This window comes from Grammomys surdaster, unplaced genomic scaffold, assembly GCF_004785775.1.
Source record: "Grammomys surdaster isolate TR1022 unplaced genomic scaffold, NIH_TR_1.0 1036, whole genome shotgun sequence".
In the NCBI taxonomy this organism is placed as follows: Eukaryota; Metazoa; Chordata; class Mammalia; order Rodentia; family Muridae; genus Grammomys; species Grammomys surdaster.
In genome coordinates this window covers 624,271-644,965 of record NW_021605455.1, presented here as the reverse complement: position 1 = coordinate 644,965, position 20,695 = coordinate 624,271, and the positions used below count along the sequence as shown (strand labels likewise).

The 20,695-nt window shown below is 48.0% G+C and overlaps 1 protein-coding gene across 1 annotated transcript in view; it reads left to right on the top strand.

Annotated features, from left to right (window-relative positions):
* The first annotated feature begins 10,114 nt into the window (after positions 1-10,114).
* Ctif (cap binding complex dependent translation initiation factor) overlaps positions 10,115-20,695 on the top strand; it is a 203,776-nt gene continuing 193,195 nt past the window's right edge. Inside the window, exon 1 of the mRNA XM_028783220.1 lies at positions 10,115-10,294. Coding sequence (XP_028639053.1) covers positions 10,115-10,294 — 180 coding nt within the window. The remainder of the gene's footprint in view (positions 10,295-20,695) is intronic.

Below are 20,695 nucleotides of genomic sequence, written 5' to 3'. Positions count from 1 at the left end.
TCTCCCTCTCTCCCTCTCTCCCTCTCTCCCTCTCTCCCTCTCTCCCTGCCCATTAGCAACCTGCCTGCTGCTACCATGGAGTTCCCTGCTGGCTGTTCCCTGCTTTCTGGAAACGCAGTAGCACGCTCCCAGAGATGAACTGTATGTCTGTGAGCTCAGTTCTGGCTCCCAGTGTCCACAGGGAGGGTTATGTTAGGTTCTGGTTTCTCTAGAGCAACAACACCCACTCAGCAGTGCTGAGCCAGAGGACATGAAGGAGAATGTAAGGGGTTGGGGGAAACACCCTTGAATATTCTTTTCAGATACCCAGAAGGAGCAAACATCCTGTCCCAGGACAGAACTTGAGCAGACTGCCTTCCATGGTGGCTTTCTTCTGACCAAGCTAGCCCAGTGCCTCCAAGTGACAGCTCTTCCAGCCACTCTGTGAAGAAAAAAAGCCACCCACTTTCATCTCTGGGCAATGAGTTTTCTGTATATTTCTGTATAGACTGTCAGGCGAGTGTCACTTCCAACTTGTTCTAGATTTATTTTCAAGGTCTTAGGGACACATTTGTTTTTATGCTCACAGGTGACCCCTTTTTACTCTCTCGCTGGACTCTGTCATACTTGGACACCTGGAGGTCCAGGCCTGCAACATGTGGGTGAGGGGAGCCTTGTGGGTGATGGCTGTGGACAGTGTGGAGGTATCAAGGGGGTCCCAGGTCTATGCAAGCTGTAGGTTGACTGTGGTCTGAATGGACTAATACTCCTTCACACCAGCAGACAAAGTATGAAAACGTAGGCCAGAGTTGACCGATCTTCTGAAAAGCCAGAAATGTGGATATTTGCACAAGGTCTTTTGATTTATAAATATTCACTCAAATATTTTTTGAGCACTCAGCCAGATAAAACACACTGTAGTCCATGTGTGGCCAAGAGCTGCAGGTGGCTTTGTTTTGTGGCTGCTCTTGTATGCTTGATGAATTTGCCATCTGAGCAGTGGTGTGTATAGCAGTTTAAGTGAGAATGTCCCCCATAACCTCCATCATATGAAACCATGGTCCCGGTTGGAAGAGCTGTTTGGGAAGGCTGAGGAAGTATGGCATTAGAGGAGGGTTTTGAGAGAAAAAAAACAACAACAACAACAAAACAAAAACCTCACAATTTCTAGTTTGTTCACTTTGGGTCCTGCTTCAGCTCACCATGTGAGCTCTTGTCTCCCTCCATCCAGCCACTTCGGCCGCCATGCTTGACACCTGCTCATCATGGTGATGGGTTCTTTCCCTTCTGGAACAGTAAGCCCTAATAAGCCCTTTCTTCTAGAAGTTGCTTTGGTCAAGGTTTTTTATCACAGCAATAGAAAAGACAATGTGTACCTGTGCAGAGGTCAGTGGGCCCAGTGAGCCATTGTGAGCCAAGGGTCCTGGTGACTTCTAAAAGGACAGCTTGAGGAGAGGGAAATGGGTACTGTTCTTGGCTCTGCCTTCAGTGCGGTCTCTTGATGCTGAAGACCAGCGGGCCCTCCTGTGTGTTGTAGCCCTACTGAGACTCGGGCCGGAACCACTGCTCCTTCTGGGCTCTGGTTCAAGATGTTGCAGAGACAAAGAGAGCTGGCTGGGGGCTGTGCTTACCCAAGGAGGGACACTGGAGAGGGAGTGTTACTTGAGGAGGGACTGGGCACTGGGGCCAGAGCACTTAGAGCTTTCAGGCCTTAACCTGAAGTGCCCTGCTGGGTTCACAGCAGGACACATTTGGTCTCCCCCTTAATACACTCTTGGATAGTCTTTTTCTTAGAGAGTAAATACAGAGGCTTTTGAAGAGAGTCAGTGGTAGGTGCCCAGCCTTCTACCTGGAGTGCAGGGAGGAAGGAGACTGGGTCTCCTTGAGTCTGAGCAGCATGACAGAACTGAGGGCACCCCAGATTTGTAACCCAGCAGAGGATCAGACTTAAGGTTCAGTCAGGGAATGGGCAATTTAAAACCTTAAGGTGAGACCTTAAGGAGCGCTCCCTGGCAGCAGTAGCCAAGGAGAGCTTCATGGAGGGCTTCATGGAGGAGGCATTCCTGGAAACATTCCCCAAACACAAGGGTGTTTCAAAGAGGCAGAGGTAAGAGAGAATGCAGAAGCAGAGTGAGGGAGAGCAGAGATGGCCACGAGGTCCAGCAATAAATGCAGGCTTGCTGTGTACCTGGGTGTGCTGAGCCCCTCTCTCATGTAGCATTGTGCTTCATCTTTGTGGCTCCTTATGAGGTAAGTGTTCATCAGCGTGGTTTACAGACAAGCAGACAGGCTAGGGATAGCCTAGAGTTATGCAGTAGGCATTGAGCTAGCCAGTGGTATGATCATATCCTATACCCTTTCTATTCTCCCATCTGGAGAGCAGAGGCGGTGAGGAAACCACCTGACTCCAACCCAGAGTGTGGTTCACTTGGCTGGCTAGTGACCCTGTGCAGCTTTGGTCAGTTGTGCCTGACCTTCATGTCCCCTGGCACCTGTAGGACACAGTGCTCAACAAGTTTCCAGGACTCCTTAGTGATAATACATTGTCTTGAGGAGGCTCTGGAACATTATAGGAAGAAGTCAAGCCATGGATTGAGAGGAAGATATTGAACAAGAGGATCCCAGCATTCTGTGTTTGACATTCTAGAAGCTGGAGGGCACTGGGCAGAACTGGATCTCAGTGGCCATAGGCAGGAGAACTAAGGAAGCTGGTCCCGAAGCCCACGCTAGGGAGTGTGGGGGGCCTGAACTTGGGATGGAGACAAATAGAAAATACAGCAGCACCTCAAAGATCTTGCCATCTTGTCAAGGCAAGATAAAGACCCATAAATATTTCAAGCACAGTCAGGGGCTGAGTAACAGGATCGGGGAGGATAAGAAGGTGTCAGAGGCATTGTGTGCTTTGAGCCAAGGGAGGTGGTCAATGTCAGACACAAGTGGAGGCCCCTGTGGTCCTCAAGAATTTGAAGAGAAGGCAGACCTGTATATAGAGTAGGGATATCCAGAAATAATACAGAAATAATACAGGGACTATCCCTACAGAGTCTGCCTGAGTGCAGTCCCCTGCCCCAGTTGTCCTGGACCCAGCTGCTGCTCTGATGTTTCTCTCTTGAGAAACACACTTGGAGGCTTGGACTGGAAGAAGGATGCCATGACAGATCACCTAGCACCTCTCCTAGTTCCTCCCTACCTTGACCTTTCAGGACTGATGGCAGCTGCATAGACCAGCTACCCTCGGAGGCCACAGCTCAGGTCCTGCGTTCTGCCACCTATGCCCTGCCTTCTCATGGGAGCCAGCCTTGCTCCCAGTCTGAGCTGACGCTGCTCTCAGGATGGAGCAGTGAACAAAAGGGACTCTGTCCAGAGTTCACTCACATAGTAGGGCTACATATAGGATGATCACAGAATAGGGCTACATGTAGGATGATCACAGAGTAGGGCTACATGGAGGATGACTTAAAGTAGTCTCCTATAGAATGGTCCCCATCCTCTCATTCCCACTAGGTGCTAATGATGGTAACCCAGATCTATACTTTGGGGATTGGGGGTTGTCACAAAGGCTGGCCATCATCAGGAGATGAGGAGCTGATTCTGATGGATGAATTGTGAGTGTCTAGGCTGACTAGAGCGAAAGGCATCTGTGTATCCTCCGCCAAGTGGTTTCACCTGCAGGTTTTGATCCCTTCATCCGCACAGGGTGAGGCTGCATTCTCATAGTGCCACAGGAGCCGTGCATCCTGGATTTTAGGAAAAAGCACAGTGTGGAGGTAGTAGCCAGGTTCCCCCAGGAGATAGTCACCTCAGCCTATTGAGGTCCTACTCTGTGCAAGCTCTCCCTGCTCACTGCATGGACCCTAAAAGGAGAGCTCACATCTTGTGACTATCTAGCCAAAAGGTCAGGATGGAGCCTCCAGCCATTCCACTCTGCCAGGAGGTGCAGGATATCTGAGTAGGTGGGAGTGATAGGTCACTTCTCTGATCTTGGGTGGTCTAAGGGTAGTCCTCTGCCACCACCAGCAGTCACCCTGAGAGCTGGCTAGAAACATAGACTCCCACAAGACATGCTGGTGCGTGTCCATAATCCCAGCATTTGGGAGACAGAGGCAAGAGGATCGGGAGTTCAAGACCAGCCTGCGGTATGTAGTGAGTCTGTTTCAAGGAAAAACAGCCTCAGAATTTGCACTCTAGCTCTACTGCGTCAGGGTCTTATAACAAGATGGTGGGGACTCTGTGCCCATTGAGTTTGGGGCGGGGAGCACCATACCTGTCTGCCAGGCTTCTTCTCTTTTGTCCTGCCCACCCGCAGAAACAGATCATTGTGGGCAAGTGCAACAAAAGTTCTAGAAGCAGAAATACTGCTTCAAGCACACGATACACAGATGCCCACATTCTCTGATTCTGTGATCATGGCACCAGGCTTTTGTTTTATAACAGACCAGCAATTCTGAATCACACCCTATCCAGTGTTAGGGTAACAAAGGGTTAAAGTGGGGTTGGTAAAGTGGAGGGAGTCCCCATTCAGAGGATGATGGATGTCCTACCTCCTGCTGTAGTAAATGTCACTGGTTTTCAAGTCCCACCTCCACTGCTATGTTTCTGACCTTTCACACTTCACAGGGGTTGGGAACCTGCTGTTTCTGTTCACAGAGGCCTCTACTGAACCGTCCTGTGTGTCTCTGGCACACATGAATCTATTGAGTCATCAGGCCGGCACTGACTGTAGCAACCAGACAATGGGGATGAAGAATTGATTGCCTGGGAAATCGTATTTTCTACAGAGTCATCTGTGAGGGGTTAGAGAACAGACCAGATGAGATGGCCTGGCAGGGAAAAGGTTCCCATAGCTTCTTCTGGACAACTCTGGGCATCTTCCCTCCCAGGCAGCCCAGTCTCTCTCTCCATAGGCTTTCCATATATCACACTGGCCTAGGTCTCCCCGGCAAGTCACAAAGGAGAACTATCGTCCTAACTGTATTCTGGGTGAAGCGATTCTAGCTGGCTCTGTGTGGTAGGGGATCTTAGGAACCAATGACAACAGCCATCATGTGTGTAACAAGGTCACCGGGAACAAACTGCAGGTAGGGAACACAAGGGCATTGTGCTCTGTATTACCAGGCCTCCTAGGAAGTGGTGCGGGCAAAGTTGGGATGAAGTCTTGGGTAGATGTGATGATTGTTAGTAACAAAAATAGACCAGTGTGTCCTTGTTGGGTCCCCTGTCTTCAAAGCTCAGATATTACCCTGACATAGAGTTGACATCCTTCTGGGATCAAGCACAGACTGGAGATCACCAACTTCTGAGCCCTGGAGCATCTAGCAACCCCTCCCCACTCACTTCTAGGGTCCCTTGCAGCTTCCCTGGCTTCCCTTGCAGCTTGCCTGGGATCCAAGGGGAGCTAAGTCCTTCGATGTTGCTCAAGCCAAAAACTGAGCCAGGAAAGTAGACTTTGAGATCCCCATAGCTTCTTGTGTGAGGTCCAACAACTCTGCTTGAGTGGGTTAGATGCTGAAGAGGTTAGGGAATGAGCTTGAGGAAGTTAGGGGGCTAAAATGATGGATTCCTCAGGGCTAGAATGACAGGTTTCCCAGCAGTCAAGCCTCCTGACCTGTAGGTCACCTAGCTCATCCCTGAGGAGGGAGGGGAGGAGGACTGCCTCTAATGCCTGTCTGTTCTTAAAAGGATTGGCTAAATTTACAGCACCTAATGCCTTTTGTCTCTGAGCAGGTGGTGGATGGAAGGATAATGAAGGGTGGAGACTCTATCTTATTGTTTCTAGGCCCATAGGGTGCCCTGTGATGTGAGTGTTAACTTTTCCTCTAGGCCTGTAGCCTGTGAGCCTCTGACTCAGAGCCAGGTAGGACCAGAGGGAGGAGGAAAGATAGGTACCTCAGCAGAAACACCTGTGCTTGGCGCTGGTTTTCTATGGAAGCTGCAGACAGCATTGGGCAAAACAAGAGATTGGGTTGTGAGGGTCTGAAGGAGGGGACGGCAGTGTAGGAAGGGTATCTTTACATCTCTAATCTTAAGCAGTCAGGCACTGAGGCTGTCGCTGCAGCATGAGTATGGCTCATGGAATGTGGTCTCAGCACACAGGCAGGGCTGTCTCTTCTCCCGGACAGACAGGTGTGCCCTTCATTCTCTCTGGGAATTGCAAGGGCCCCTAACACCTACTTCACACTATGTCAACTTCAGCCCATCCTTGCCTGCAGTCTTAGGGTAACCCCCTCCCATTGATTGCCTTTACAGCAAAATGCAGCTTCAGAGCCTTTCCTCCTACTGGCTTTTTGGTCCTCTCCTCATCCATCACCTGGTAGGCAATAGAGGCAGGACAAGGTCCCAGGGACTCACTGCAGAGACCAGCTCCTGGGATGGGCATCTCTTCGTGTTCTGTGCCTGAGTGACTGAGTTGGGTGCCCTTGGTTCTCTTCCAGGCTCTCTTCTTTTTCCTTCTTGCCTGGTCCTGGCCTTCTTGTTCACTTTGACTTCCTGTGAAGACCAGAACCCTCCTCCTCTGTGGCTCCCAGCCCAGCCTGCTACCCAGCTACATAAGGTGTTTCCATCTCCCCTCATTGTGACTTAGACGCTGAATTAGGAGCGAAAGCAGCAAAAGTCACGCCTACTGTGGTGGGAGCATCCTTCTTGCCTTGTAGATGTGGGGGACCTGCAGGTACATGCCACAAAGGATGGAACACAGCAGAATAAACTTATTTGCACACCAACATTCATAGCCGATTCTCCACAGCCAGATGTGAGAACAACCCACAGGCCAGTTAATGGAATAGTAGATGGCCAGAGTAGATACACACAATATATTATTGTAATAGAGCATCTCACCAGCTATAAAAGGGCACGAGGGTCTGCCATGTGGTAGCATGATTGACCCTTGAATGCACTGTGAAATAAAGCAATTATAGAAATATTGTATGACTCCACATAAACAAAGTACCAAGAGTAAATAAGTCATAGAGCCAGAAGGAAGGTAAGGTTAACCAGGGCCCGGGACTGGGCCTGGGGAAATATTAGTGTGCAGTGGATGAAGGGTTTCAGTTTGGGCTAATGAAAAGTTTCAGAAATGGAAATGGGTAGTAGTCATAGTTATATAACATTATGGCCATACTTAAAGCTATTGAGTTTATATTTGAAAAAAATATTCATGTATATTTTAAACACAGTGGACAAATAGTTGATGGGTGGGTTATAGGAGAATGCAGCCTGAGAGAAGGGAGAAGGGCCTGCCTGGCATCTGCCTGGGATTTGGTTGCTTTGGAGGTGAGTTTCCCAGGAGTGACTGCTCTAGAAGACAAGGATAGTACCTCTGTAAACTGTGTTCCCGAGGAAAGAGGACAAGACAGGCTGCAAGGGAGGCTACTGCGCGTCTTCTCACTACTGTAAGCAACTGGGGCCCAATCTGCTCAGGCCCACTGAATGATCACCAAGCTGCCACCTTGGGATTGTCATCAAAGACCAAAAGGTAGAACTCCATCCCTGTAGATGTCCCTGTGAGGTGCTGGACCCTTCCTCTTCCAGATCACGGGGCTCAGGTGGATCCTGTAGGTGTCTACTGTCTGAACAGCCCCAAGCAGGTGCTTGATGTCAGGTGCTGTCAGCTGTGCCTGGAGCAGATTGGACAACAGCACCTAGAATAGTAGGGGCCAAAAAGAACATGTAGATAAATAGGTGTCCAGTAGAGGGGCCATGGAATAGTCCCTTTTTCCCCGCTGAGTACTAAAATATTGCAGGATCCAACTGAATCATGATTCTTTGCCTTACCTCAGTGAGCCATGGTAGGATCATTGCCATGTCTGGTTTCCTCATAGGACATATGTCCGTGAGACTCATGTGCCTAGAGAACCCAGTAGAAGGGGCCATAGGCTGCCACAGCAGGCAACCCTACTCTCCATTCTGGGGACTCCATGTCAAGTTCATGCAGAGGCCCAGTACTGCATGTACCTAGAAGCTCTGGCTAAGATCTGAGGTCTTCAAGGAACAGTGGACACAGCATTAGATATGGACTATGTCAGCAGGTGTCTCTGCTGCAGTCCCCTCTGGATGTCGGCCCTTTCGTTGCCCTTCAGCTCAGGCTTCCTGCACAGGGGCAGGCCTTGAACTTGAGCACATCACCCTCCCCAGGCTGTACCCAGGCAGGGAGTAAAACGCACATTTGCATATATCACTCCTAGAATCAACTGCTCAATGGAAGGGTAGGGAGATAGAAAACTGAGACATGTCCTGAGGACCCACACAAGCTACCTGCACGTAAGAGGAAGAGGGGCAGGTTATGGGGTTATAGACAGTCATAGCAACCCCTGTGAACATAGGTATGTTACTTAGCCTCTCTGAGACCATCTTTTCCTTTCTCAGTAGTCTGATGATGTGAATTCATAGCTATAGGAAGATGGCGTGCGTGGGGAGGGGCATCTATGCTGAGAAGGCTGCTTCAGCCTGTGGTACAGGTGAAGTAAACATTCACATTGCTATTATTAGGAATCTCATAGTCATGCCTGAAGCCATGGCTGCATGACCCCTTTGCCTGCTAGACCACCGTGAAGCCAGAAGTTAGAGAGACCCCAGTGGGTGTCTAGGTTTTTGCTGTAGAATTCCATAAGTGGAAGAGGGTCTAGGTTTGGAAAGTAGGGACTGAAAAAGTGCCAGTAGCAGGAAAGCACCCTCCCCACACCCTGATCCTCCTCCCTCCCCCACCCCCCCACCTCCAGCAGCCGCCATCTTTATACATCTATGTGTAGAATTACCGCCCCCTTTGGGTCTTGCAGCAGTGCCTTCTGTTATCCCACAGTTCTGTAAGTCAGAGCCTGCCACCCAGCAGGTCTCACTCACTCTCTCCGGTCCACACTCATGGTCTCAGTGCTTCTGTACTACCGCTGAACACTCCACTGCTTCTTGGTTATTAGCAAATGCTGGTGATCCAGAAGAGTGCTCGGGAATGTCAGCGTCGCCTCCAGTCCTCCCGTTGAGTGCTCAGGGCCCCGCTCTCCTACCCTGAGCATCTTCACATGGCCTGTGAGGCGCCTGCCTTTGCTCTTCAGACATGCTTTGTCATTTTGCAAAAGGGCTGGTCTGGAGAAAGTCCACGTAGTTGTGTTGATAAAATGTGCTGATTGCTCAGTTGCATGGGACTTTCCTCAGGGGGAATCACAGGTCCCCAGGTGAGAAAAGAGACATAAGACAAGCTTTAATATCCTTTACCATCAAGCCCAGAGGACCCCTGTCCATGCAAGGAAGGGCTGGGGACCCTGGAAGGGAGGAGGGTTTTGGCTTTTCAGATATGGATGAATTGTGACTATTGGGGACAGAGGGCAGTGGGTAGGTTTGTGCTCTTAGAGACCAGGGTGACAATTTCGTTGGAAGAATCTGGAGCTAATCCCAGGTAGAACTGGTCATGTCTGTCAGGTTAAAGAGTGGGCCAGAGGGCTTCCGGGATGCTCACACTCTTCTGGAGAGCAGCACATGTGGCCCAGCCACAGTCACATGGTAACCTGCCAAGTTCTATCATCCTGTCAGGAAAAGGCAAACCACCACCCCCCCTTCCTATAGACTAATATAGTACATGTCCACAGCAAGGTTATAGAACTCTGCTGATAACCTGAGACCCACAGACCACAGCTATATATGTGACAGTCTAATGGCCAGAGGGGAAGAGACTCTATAGGAAGCATTTTTTGAAGGGATTGTCCCTCTTAAGGGTGTTTCTATCTGGGATGTCCAATTCTACAATCGGGGAGGGGGACCTTCTATTTTGCTCTGTGTGGATTTAATGTCAGGATTTTAAGTCAAGTTAGACAGTAGGGCTCAGGTACTGGTCTAGATTTACCATCCATTCTCCCAGGCAGTAAGCGCTAACCCAGGCACCACACAAGTCAGCGTGCTAGGCAATTAGATAAGTTACCTGTTCCTCCTCTGGCCTCAGTTTCCCTCTCATCATAGCCGGGACTCAGCATATTCTTTATGCTAACAGCTGATATTTCACTAATGTTTCTGGCGATTGGGAGACCAGATTGCTTCTAAGAGGGAAGAGTATTTCTCTAGTGGGGCATTGTCCTGGCTCCAGCAGCATCTCACGGAGGCTGTCTGTCTGTCCTCTTCCCCAGCAGCCAGCCCTGGTCCCTGAGCCGGAGGAATGGAGAACTCCTCGGCAGCATCGGCCTCCTCTGAGGCAGGAAGCAGCCGCTCCCAGGAGATCGAGGAGCTGGAGCGCTTCATTGACAGCTACGTGCTGGAGTACCAGGTGCAGGGGCTGCTGACCGACAAGACAGAGGGTGACGGCGAGAGCCAGAGGACACAGTCCCATATCTCCCAGGTGAACACTGGCCCAGGCCCAGGGGCTTAGCGAACTCAAAGGTGCCATACTAGAGACCTTAATTCTGACTATGTGTTAACCATTTCTCCTCACTCTGCTGCAGTGTGCTGATCTCACCTGACACAGCATCCAGCATCCTGGAGGAGGGGTTTAGAGACCCATCCAGGAAGCTTTTACCTCTGCTGAGTACCCTTGACCTGGGACCCATCTCTGTGACCCAACCAGATCACTGTCTCTTAGCGTACATTGATTAGCCACTACCATTTGCCGGGTCCTATTCTGTGTTTTCTATAAGCTTCTGCTCTACAGCAGCTCTGGAGATCATGGTGGGAGCTACCCATGATGCATGTCTTTGGAGAACTGTGACTTGTGACTTTCTCTGACTTCAACTGCAGACAGCTGCTGGGAGCCTAAGAAATGTGTCTTCTGTATTGCTCTACCGGATGCTGTGTGCCTTTGCACATAGACGCATGAGGCATTCGGAGAAAAACCTCAGGGTCAGCCTGTCTCAACTTGGCCTTGCAGGGGAGGTGATCTTACCTGGAAAACTGGGCTGCAATGGCTTTAGCATCCTGTCATCACATAACATCTTTGCCCAACACAGTACATCCCCAGTAGATTCTTCTGAGAGTTGCTTCCAGATTTGTTTCTAAGATGCCTGTTTTATCTTGGGTAAAGCTCCCAATATCAGACACTGTTTTCTTTTCTCTTTTCTTTCTTGAAGACAGGGTTTTTCTGTGTAGCCTTGACTGTCCTGGAACTCACTCTGTAGATCAGGTTGGCCTAGAACTCACAGAGATCCACTTGCCTCTGCCTCCCCAGTGCTCAATTTAAAGATGGCGTAGAATTCACAGAGATCCACCTGCCTCTGCCTCCCCAGTGCTCGAACTAAAGGTGTGTGCTACCACTGGCCAGAGAGGTTCATTTGTCTTTTCTGTCAAATGATATTAACCTGCTGCCTCAGGGAAGCTGAAATGTCAAGGAAGACAAGGACAGGTGCTGCCAAATCCAGAGGTGAGGAAGGGTCTTCTCTCCTGTCCAGGGTCAGCATACCTGGGGCACCTCTTAGAGCATCTCCCTTCAAGCCTGGGTAGTCAAGTAAAGAATAAGCTACTTGGATCCCTGCCTTAGAAAAAAACCAAATGTCACCACCTAGCTCACTGCCCAGTAAGAAGAAAAATCTAGTCTTCCAGTGTCTTAGTCAGGATTTGTATCCCTGCACAAAACATCTTGACCAAGAAGCAAGTTGGGGAGGAAAGGGTTTATTCAGCTTACACTTCCACATTGCTGTTCATCACCCAAGGAAGTCAGGACTGGAACTCACACAGGATAGGAGCTTGGAGGCAGGAGTGGATGCAGAGGCCATGGAGGGGTGCTGCTTACTGGCTTGCTTCCCCTGGCTTGCTCAGCTTGCTTTCTTATAGAACCCAGGACTACTAGCCCAGGGATGGCACCACCTACAAGAGGCTTTCCCACCCTTGATCACTAATTGAGAAAATACCTTACAGCTAGATCTCATGGAGGCATTTCCTCAAGGGAGGCTCCTTTCTCTGTGACAACTCCAGCTTGTGTCAAGTTGACACAAAACCAGCCAGTAGAATGAAGTGCAGACCAGGAGTCAGCCTGGAACATTGGGGTTTTTTTTCTTCAAATTTTTCTCCTTCCTCTTCTTTTAAAAATGTATTTTATATTTTATGTTTATGAGTACACTGTAGACACACCAGAAGAGGACATCAGACCCTATTACAGATGATCGAGGGCCACCATGTGATTGCTGGGAGTCGAACTCAGGACTTGTGGAAGAGCAGTCAGTGCTCTTAACCTTTGAGCCATCTCTCCAGCCCAGCCTGGGGCATCCTTGAGTAGCAGGAGTCCCCTATACCATCCCACTGGATGCTGGGGGCAATTTTCCTAAGTGTCCTTGATGTTCTAAAGCCACAAGTGTGTGAGCTCATAAGCACCTGTCCTCTGAGGGACCGGGAGATCCTGGTATTGGGAATGAGTCAAAGCCCCACCTTCGTGGAACTTCTACTCCAGTGCTGTGACCATCTCAGCTAGGAAGGCTAACACAAGCAACTGAGGAGCCAGCAGCCAGGGCTCATTTGTTTATTTTTATTTGTTGAAGCAAAGTTGGAGGGTTTTTGTTTTGGTTTGCTTTTTTATATCAGGTGGTTTAGTAGATTTAAGTGCAAGCACTAAGGGAGCCAGAGCGTGCCCTTAAAGGGACAGAATACACCCAATGCATCTCTTCTCAAGAGAGTTGCTAGTATGGAAAAATTAAAGGATTGTCAGGGTAAGGTCAGTAAAACATAGAGAAGGGGATCAGAGAGTGGTAAGGAGCTTGCGTACCAAAGGTGGGCCCAGAAGAAGAGCCAAGACCCAAATGTAAGAGGAAGAGGCTCGCGTTAAGGTTGAGAAGGGAACCATGTGAACAGGAGACACAGGGCTGAGCCTGAGTCCGGGACCCATGGATAGATGGGAGAGGAGGTGGAGCCAGGAGAGCTAGCTGGAAGGAAGCCAGGGCAGATGAGATGCCAGGATCCTGGGAAAAGGGTTTAGGAAGTGGGGGGAGGGGCGGGTAACTTTAGGGACTGCTGCTGGGACATGGAAGGGGACAGTGTCCCTGATGGAGCAACTGAGTCACTAGTGGGGAGGTCCCAGCAGAGAGGTGGATGAGGGCAGCAGCAGGAGACAAGTCAGGCTTGTTCCCGCCACTAGGAGCTCAACTGAAGGGGATGGTGATGTGGCGGCATTGCCGAGATGAGGGCCAAAGGAGTGTAGCCGGGATGGTTATAAGGTCCAGGGAATGGTCCAGGGTGAGCGGAGTGAGCAGAGGACACTGGATCTGCCCACCTCCCAGTGCCCACCCTGCCTCCACATGTGCTCATGCCACATTGCTGTGGGGGACTTCCAGTGACTTCTACCACAGGGCTTCAGCAGAGTTAGGAAGATGGTCTCAGCCAAGGTTGAAAAACAGTGGTGGGAAATCAGAAGGAAGACCAGGGAATGAGGATGGTGATGTAATCAGATCCCCAGGCAAGGGAGGGTGAAGTGGGCACCAAGGCAGGTAATAAATGTGCTAATGCAGGGGTTCTCATCCTGGGGGGTCGAGACCCCCTTCAGTGTCAACTGTCCTTTTCAGAGGGGTCGCCTAAGACCATCAGAAAACACATATATTTACATTATGACTCATAACAGTAGCAAAATTACAGTTATGAAGTAGAGGAGAGATCATTTTATGGTGGTGGGGGGGGTCACCACAACATGAGGAGCTGTTTTAAAGGGTCTGAGCATCAGGACCCTTCTGAGAACCACTTCTCTAATGGATTGGAGGCCCTAGGGACTGAAGCTTTGCTGGGGTTCTGACACTAGAGAGAGTGGGCCGGAAGTCTCAAAGAGGTGTCAGGGAGTAAAATGTTTGAAGTCAAAGATGGAGGGGGTGCAAGAATTGAGAGGAAGGGGATGAAGTGAGCCCAAGGGGGTGTGTGGGGTGAGGGAGAAGCCAGCACAGAGGCGTACAGCCCAGGATACTGGGACAGACTCTAGGATCTCCAAATGCTCATGAAAGGATGTGTGTGTGTGTGTGTGTGTGTGTGTGTGTGTGTGTGTGTCTGCCGTCCAGGAGGAATACAGTAATATGACAATGGGGAGTGACCTGCCGATCTATAAAGGACTTCAAGATGGCAGGAGTGTGTCTGAGGGCGTGAATTGATTTGTACTATTTCAGTTCTTAAACTACTTTGTTGCCGAATTAGCAATATCATGACCTGGATGAGAAAGAGGAAGTGGGAAGCCTGAATCAGAAAATTCCCAAGGAAATGTAATCCATTCGGGTTGTCTGGGGCAATTCCTTAGTTACTGTCACTTCATTGTGATGAACTGCCTGATGTCAGACACTTACAAGAAGGCTCAGTGGGTAGAGTGCTTGCCACAAACGTGTAAGGACCTGAACTTACTCCTTAGAAGCAGTGTAAAGATGGACATGGTAACATAGATCTGTAATCCTGGTACTCTTCCAGCTGTGTGACGGGGAGACAAGAGAATCTGTGGAGCTCATGGGTGGGTCAGCCTAGTGCACACAGTGGCTAGCAAGAAAAGAGAAAGCTGAGGGCAAACACTTGAGGCTAACCTCTGATAACCTCGTACATGCACAGGAGTGCGTGCATGTGTGTGTGTGTGTGTATGTGTGCGTGCATACACACTACCTCCACCACCACAGCAATGTGTCCACACTAACACATGTGAATATATACACACACACACACACAGAGAGAGAGAGAGAGAGAGAGAGAGAGAGAGAGAGAGAGAGAGAGAGAGAACTTTTTTTTTTTTAATCTAGAAGAAAAATTTACTTCATGGTTTCAGAGATCTTGGCCCATCATTGAGGGCAGGGTAGGGAAGAACAGACAGCATGAGGGACAGGAGTAGGATTGTAACAGAAAGTGCTAGGGCAAGACACACACACACACACACACACACACACACACACACACGCACCCCACCACCACACCTCCCTCCAAACAGGCCCACGGTGCTGCCACCTCCCAGTAGTCTGTGCAGAATCTGACTCCATCTGTGGACTCGGCTGTTCATTTAATCAGTGTTCTCATGATCTGTCTCTAGAAATGTCCTTACAGACACACCTGGACGTCAGGCTCTTCTGCCTGTTTCTAAATCAAATTGATTAGGGTAGAAATGCTATACCTGGAGACATCCTGAGCTGGTGTCCTTAGGCTAACACCTCAAGCTCTGTGGAACAGACAGAGTGGGGAGAGGGACAGGCAGACAGACAGATGGATGGATGGACAGAGGGAAGGGGATCTGAGCAGGTAGTAGACCGTCCACAGGCTAGCTCTGCACTTCTTCCTGCTGGTAGCTCAGACCGACCTCATTCAGATTTGGACGCCTGAATCTGAGATAGATCAGGCTAGCCAGGCCCCTGGAGGGACTTTCGATGGGTGTTTATGGTTAGCAGTCTGGGGAAAACTGCCACTCCTGACATTAGAGTGCATTCCTTAAACTTTCTGCATGCTCTGAGGTTTTCATGGGAGCTCACGAGCACCTGGCCTGACTTCAGACCATCTGTATGCTACAGAGGAGGGGGGACTTGCCCTGAGTGCCTCTCCCTGTATCCATAACCCCCCCCAGAAGAGAGACAGTGGTGGACAACTTTACTCAGGACCAAGACTAGACCCATCTTCCAGAGACACTTTTAAAAAAATCTCTATTGACACAGCTTTGTAGGGAATAGTTCTGCTAATCCACTTTGCTTGTTTTTTTGTTTAATCTGATGACTGTTTAAAATGGAATTTAAAAAATACAGACATGCAAAGAATGTCTCTGTCTGCCTGTCTGTGGTGTTGTTTTGATATTTCTGAGAGAGAAAATTGTTAAAGTTCTTGGAAACCTTGAGAAAGTTTGAGGGAGTGGAGAATAGTGTTCTCCTATCGATGATGGGTATTTTTGGAATCTGAGCAATAAAGTGGACGCTCGGGAAGAAAATGCCTCCTAATGCTTACACACGTGTGTCCCCTTCCTTATCCCAGAAATACCAGAAAGATGTGGGGGGAAATGGATAGGTTCGTAGATGGATACATGGATGGATCAGTAAGTAGGCAGATGATAGATAGATAGATGATAGCTATAGATGATAGATAGATAGATAGATAGATAGATAGATAGATAGATAGATAGATGATAGATAGATAGATAGATAGATAGATAGATAGATAATTAGGCAGTTTTCAATGTTGTGATGGAAGGCCTAGACTTTTTTCTGTCATGTTTCCGTTGTGATCAGCTGGCTCACTGTTTCTGGTGTGTAGTTGGGGCAGAACAATCTAGCAGAGAACATGGTGAAAGAAAGCTGCACACTTACTGGCAGATAGGAGAAAGAGAGAGACAGAGGAAGAGGCTAGAGACAAAATACACCCTTCAAAGGCATAGCCCCATTTCCTTCAATCAGGTCCTTCCTTCCACTTATCCACTGAAGTGTGGATGGAGCCATTGATTTGATCAGCACCTACAATTACTTTTCCAAAGCCTCACCTTTGAGATTACACTGGAGACCAAGCCTTCCACCATGAGACTTTGGAGGATATCCAAACCACAATATATGAAGGACAGGTAGATTTGAATAATAAATAGATAAATAGATGGATGGATGGATGGATGGATGGATTGATGATGGATGGATGGATGGATGGATTGATGATGGATGGATGGATGACAGACAAATAGGTGGATGGAAGATAACTTCCCTTCCCTTAGATGATGTGATAGTTGGTGTTGTCAACTTGAGAGTCTAGAATCACTTGAGAGACAAGCATCTGGGCATGCCTATGGGGATGTGGGAAAGATATGGAAAAGCCCATCTTGACTGTGGGCAGGACCATTCCCTGGGCAAGAGATTCTAAACTGGACAAAGTAGAGAGAATGAGCCGAGCACTAACAAGTTGACTGCTCTCTGTTCACTACCATGGTGTGATAGGACCAGCTGCTTCACACTCCAGTCACCTGACCTCTCCATCATGACAGACTGTACTCATGAACTGTAAACCAGAACAGACCCTCTCCCGTGAGATGCTCTTACCAGAGTATTTTATCCCAGCAGGAAAAGTAATGGAAGCAAACAAGTAACCATATATGTTTGTAGCATCCCAACCTTCCCTAATGCCACATTTAAAACTCCACTCGTGACCAACATTACTCAGCCTTTTCTCTTGCACAAATATGCCATCCACACATGGAGACACACATTCTATACATAAATTATTAAAATCTGAAGTCTTTTTTTTTAAAAAAAAAAAAAAAAAAGAAAGAAAGAAAGAAAAAGGAAAGGAAAGACTGCTTATTTTCTAATGGATTCTGAGTCCCCAAAGTCACTTCTTAAAAGTTTTCCTTGGGGCTGGAGAGATGGCTCAGAGGTTGAAAGCACTGGCTGCTCTTTCTAAGGACTGGAGTTCAATCCCCACATGGAAGCTCACAAGTACCTGTAACTCCAGCCCCAAGGGACACAGTGCCTTCTTCCAGCTTCTGCAGGCACCATTCATCCATATGTACACAAATGCACATGTGCACAAATGTTCATACACGTAAGATTTTTTTTTAATAAAAAAAAATGTTGTCCTCACTCCATCCTTAGGAGAAGGACTTGGCTTTGATCTGCATGTGGGAAACTGAGTCATAGACTTGGTAAGTGATCAAACCACCCTACCTCACCCTCGAGGCTCAGCCCATCTCACTTTCTTCTTGTTCCCAGCAGTAATGGATAGTGTCAAGTGGCTAAGGCATGGAGAGAGAATTAGGGCTCAATCTCAGTGACCCTCTGTAGGGAAGGTGAGGGTGATGTGGTCGGAAATGCTTGTCACCTCTGTTGTTAGGTGATCAGGGTATAATCCATCAGAACAGTGTTTGCAGACAGGAGCACAGAGACGTTTTAAGAAATGTTGATGACAGGGCCCTACACAGGAGATTCGGTGGAATGAGGAAAAACCTGAGTCTTACCTTATGTGTAGGTCCCTTGTGACTGATATTCCTCTGGAGTTAATACCTCAGGTGTGATGTGGCTGTGTAGTGGGACTATCTTGAACCTACTAGTGATACAGAATGATGCAGAGGCTTTTTAATATTTTAAAGCTTAGGCCTTTTGCTTGGACAGTCTCCCAGCTACTCTAACCTGACTAATACTGGCACAACATCCCACAGCATGGCCAGCTGTACCTCTCTGCTCCACTCTGGTTCTTCCATTCACCTCCATGTTCTGTTCCTTCTCCCAGTGCCCCTCTCTCTACCCAGAAGATCCACTCTCCACTTCCTGCCTAGCCATTGGCCGGCAGCTCTTTATGATGGCCAATCAGATAAAATTCTAGATTGCAGTAGACAGGTAAAGAAGAATGAATCTTTACAAAATATGAGACCATTGATGGGTCACAGAAATAACAATACCAAGATCCTGCCAGCGTTTAGCTTTCTGCAAGTGCAAAATTAACAGTTGAATATACAGTGCCCCAACATGGCTGTCTCCTTTCTCCAAAGCCAGCTCCTTCCTAGTGGGGTCTCTTGGAAGGGCAGAATGTGTGGATGTGGCCAATAGCAGGCACATTTACTGAAGGCACAGTTTCTAGTACACTCTTTCAAATAGGTTAAATTGAGAGCCACAGAACCTGAAGACAGCTTCCCATAATCCTAGAACTCTTTAATGAAGAGGCTCGGGCTGATATGTGGGATAGAGCATTGAGTAGCTTCCTGGCTCCTCCTCAGGAGGCTTTCCTCTTTCCCCTCCACGTTCCCTCTGCTGTTCTGTCTCTCTGTACTCCTGCCCAGCATTCCATCATTCCCTTGCTATTCCGTTTCTGTATGTTTCTCTACCTTGGGATCCGTTTTCACAACTGTCTCAGCTCAGTGGTAGGCCACCCATGACAGGTTTAATGGAATCAAGTTAATAGAAGCAACGTGGCTGAGCATGGAAATTCATTAGATGCTTTTTCCTTATCTTTTCTTTCAATGTCGTGACCGTTTCATGCCTACATATGCATGTCACACAAGAATCAAATAGCAGCAGTAAGCATTCCCTTAGATACAATCTGTCCACAGCCATGCCTCTGGTGAGCTGACTTCCTTGTCCCTTTCGGATGCCCCCTGATAATAAGACTTCCAGAAATAAACCATTTCAAAAATCATACAACACTCACATTTCCCCCAGCCCATGTACCCAAGGCTTCTTTCAGGCTTGTGCGTTCGCTGTGCTGTGACCTGGCTGCCCAGTGGTTTATGGGAGATTCTTTTAGCCCTTCATTTAGTAGTGAGAACCCACTCTACTTGTCCATTTTCTCCCGGAAATGCATGATGCTTTGGTGCAATGGTTGGTTTGTTTTCTTCTGCACAAATAAAAGTGTCTCTTTGGGTAGATGCTGGGTAGTAGAATTAGTTTTAGTGACTCTTGGCAAATTGCTCTCCAGAATGGCTGTTCCACTCTTCTTACTGCCTCCAGGATGTTGGCACATCCTGTCATTTTACTGAGTGCTACGTCTTTTTTCCCCAAGTACTTTAAAATTTATTTCAGTTTTAAAGCAACAGTTGGAAAAACAAAGACAATTGGCAAATGCGGGGTGGCGGTATCCACTATCATTTTGTGACAGGGACTAATAGTAATTGTGAACTTTTCTGGTTCGCCTTTAACAAAGTTGTTCTGCTAGTGTACATGAATTACCTTGTTTGTTAATTTAGCATGATCTCTTCCACATTGTTAGGTGACAGCTTTTAAGATGAAATGTAGTTATTTAGATCTGTTCTTTTCTGCTGCCTCATATTGGCAGAAGAGCACAATATAACTCAAGGTAGCACTTATTTATTCTGGTCTGGTTGTAGGCCCTGAAACAAAGTGATAAACAGAACCAGCAATATCCCTGCCTTGCCAGCTCTTGCTTTCTGGTAGGAAAGATGGGGAAAAAAAACAGAAATAAACCATTTCAAAAATCATGTAACACTCACATTTCCCCCAGCCCGTGTCTCCAAGGCACATGGGGGATAGAAGGCAGGCGTTGATATGAAGCAAGAAGTGGAAGGAGGCCAGGACTGTTGGAAGGAGGCCTCGGAGGGAAAATCTGAAGCTCACGAGAGTGAGGTTACTTAGGAAAGAATACTTCATGCAGTGGGAATGGCCAGAGCTGGGCTCTGGAGTCGGGGTGTAAACCACAGTGAGGCAGAGGGCAAAGGGCAGAGGTCTGGTAGTTGCCTAGCAAGAGGAGATATGTCCAATGAGGTGGGCATCAGGACCTCCTTAAAGGCCTAGAGAGAACTCTTGTCAGTTTGAAACACAGTTTAGTGTACCAGCTCATAGACCTTCATAAAACCTTGTGGGCAATCCTGATTCCCCTAACTTAAGAAATTTGCAGATGATATGATAGTATACTTAAGTGACCCCCAAACTTCCACCAGAGAACTCCTAAACCTGATAAACAACTTCAGCAAAGTGGCTGGTTATAAAATCAACTCAAACAAATCAGTAGCCTTCCTCTACATGAAAGATAAACAGACTGAAAAAGAAATTAGGGAAATGACACCTTTCACAATAGTTGCAAATAATATAAAATACCTTGGTGTGAATCTAACCAAGCAAGTGAAAGACCTGTATGACAAGAACTTCAAGTCTCTGAAGAAAGAAATTGAAGAAGATCTCAGAAGATGGAAAGATCTCCCATGCTCATGAATTGGCAGGATTAATATAATAAAAATGGCCATCTTGCCAAAAGCAATCTACAGATTCAATGCAATCCCCATTAAAATCCCAACTCAATTCTTCACAGAGTTAGAAAAGGAAATTCTCAAATTCATATGGAATAACAAAAAACCCAGGATAGCGAAAACTATTCTCAACAATAAAAGAACTTCTGGAGGAAT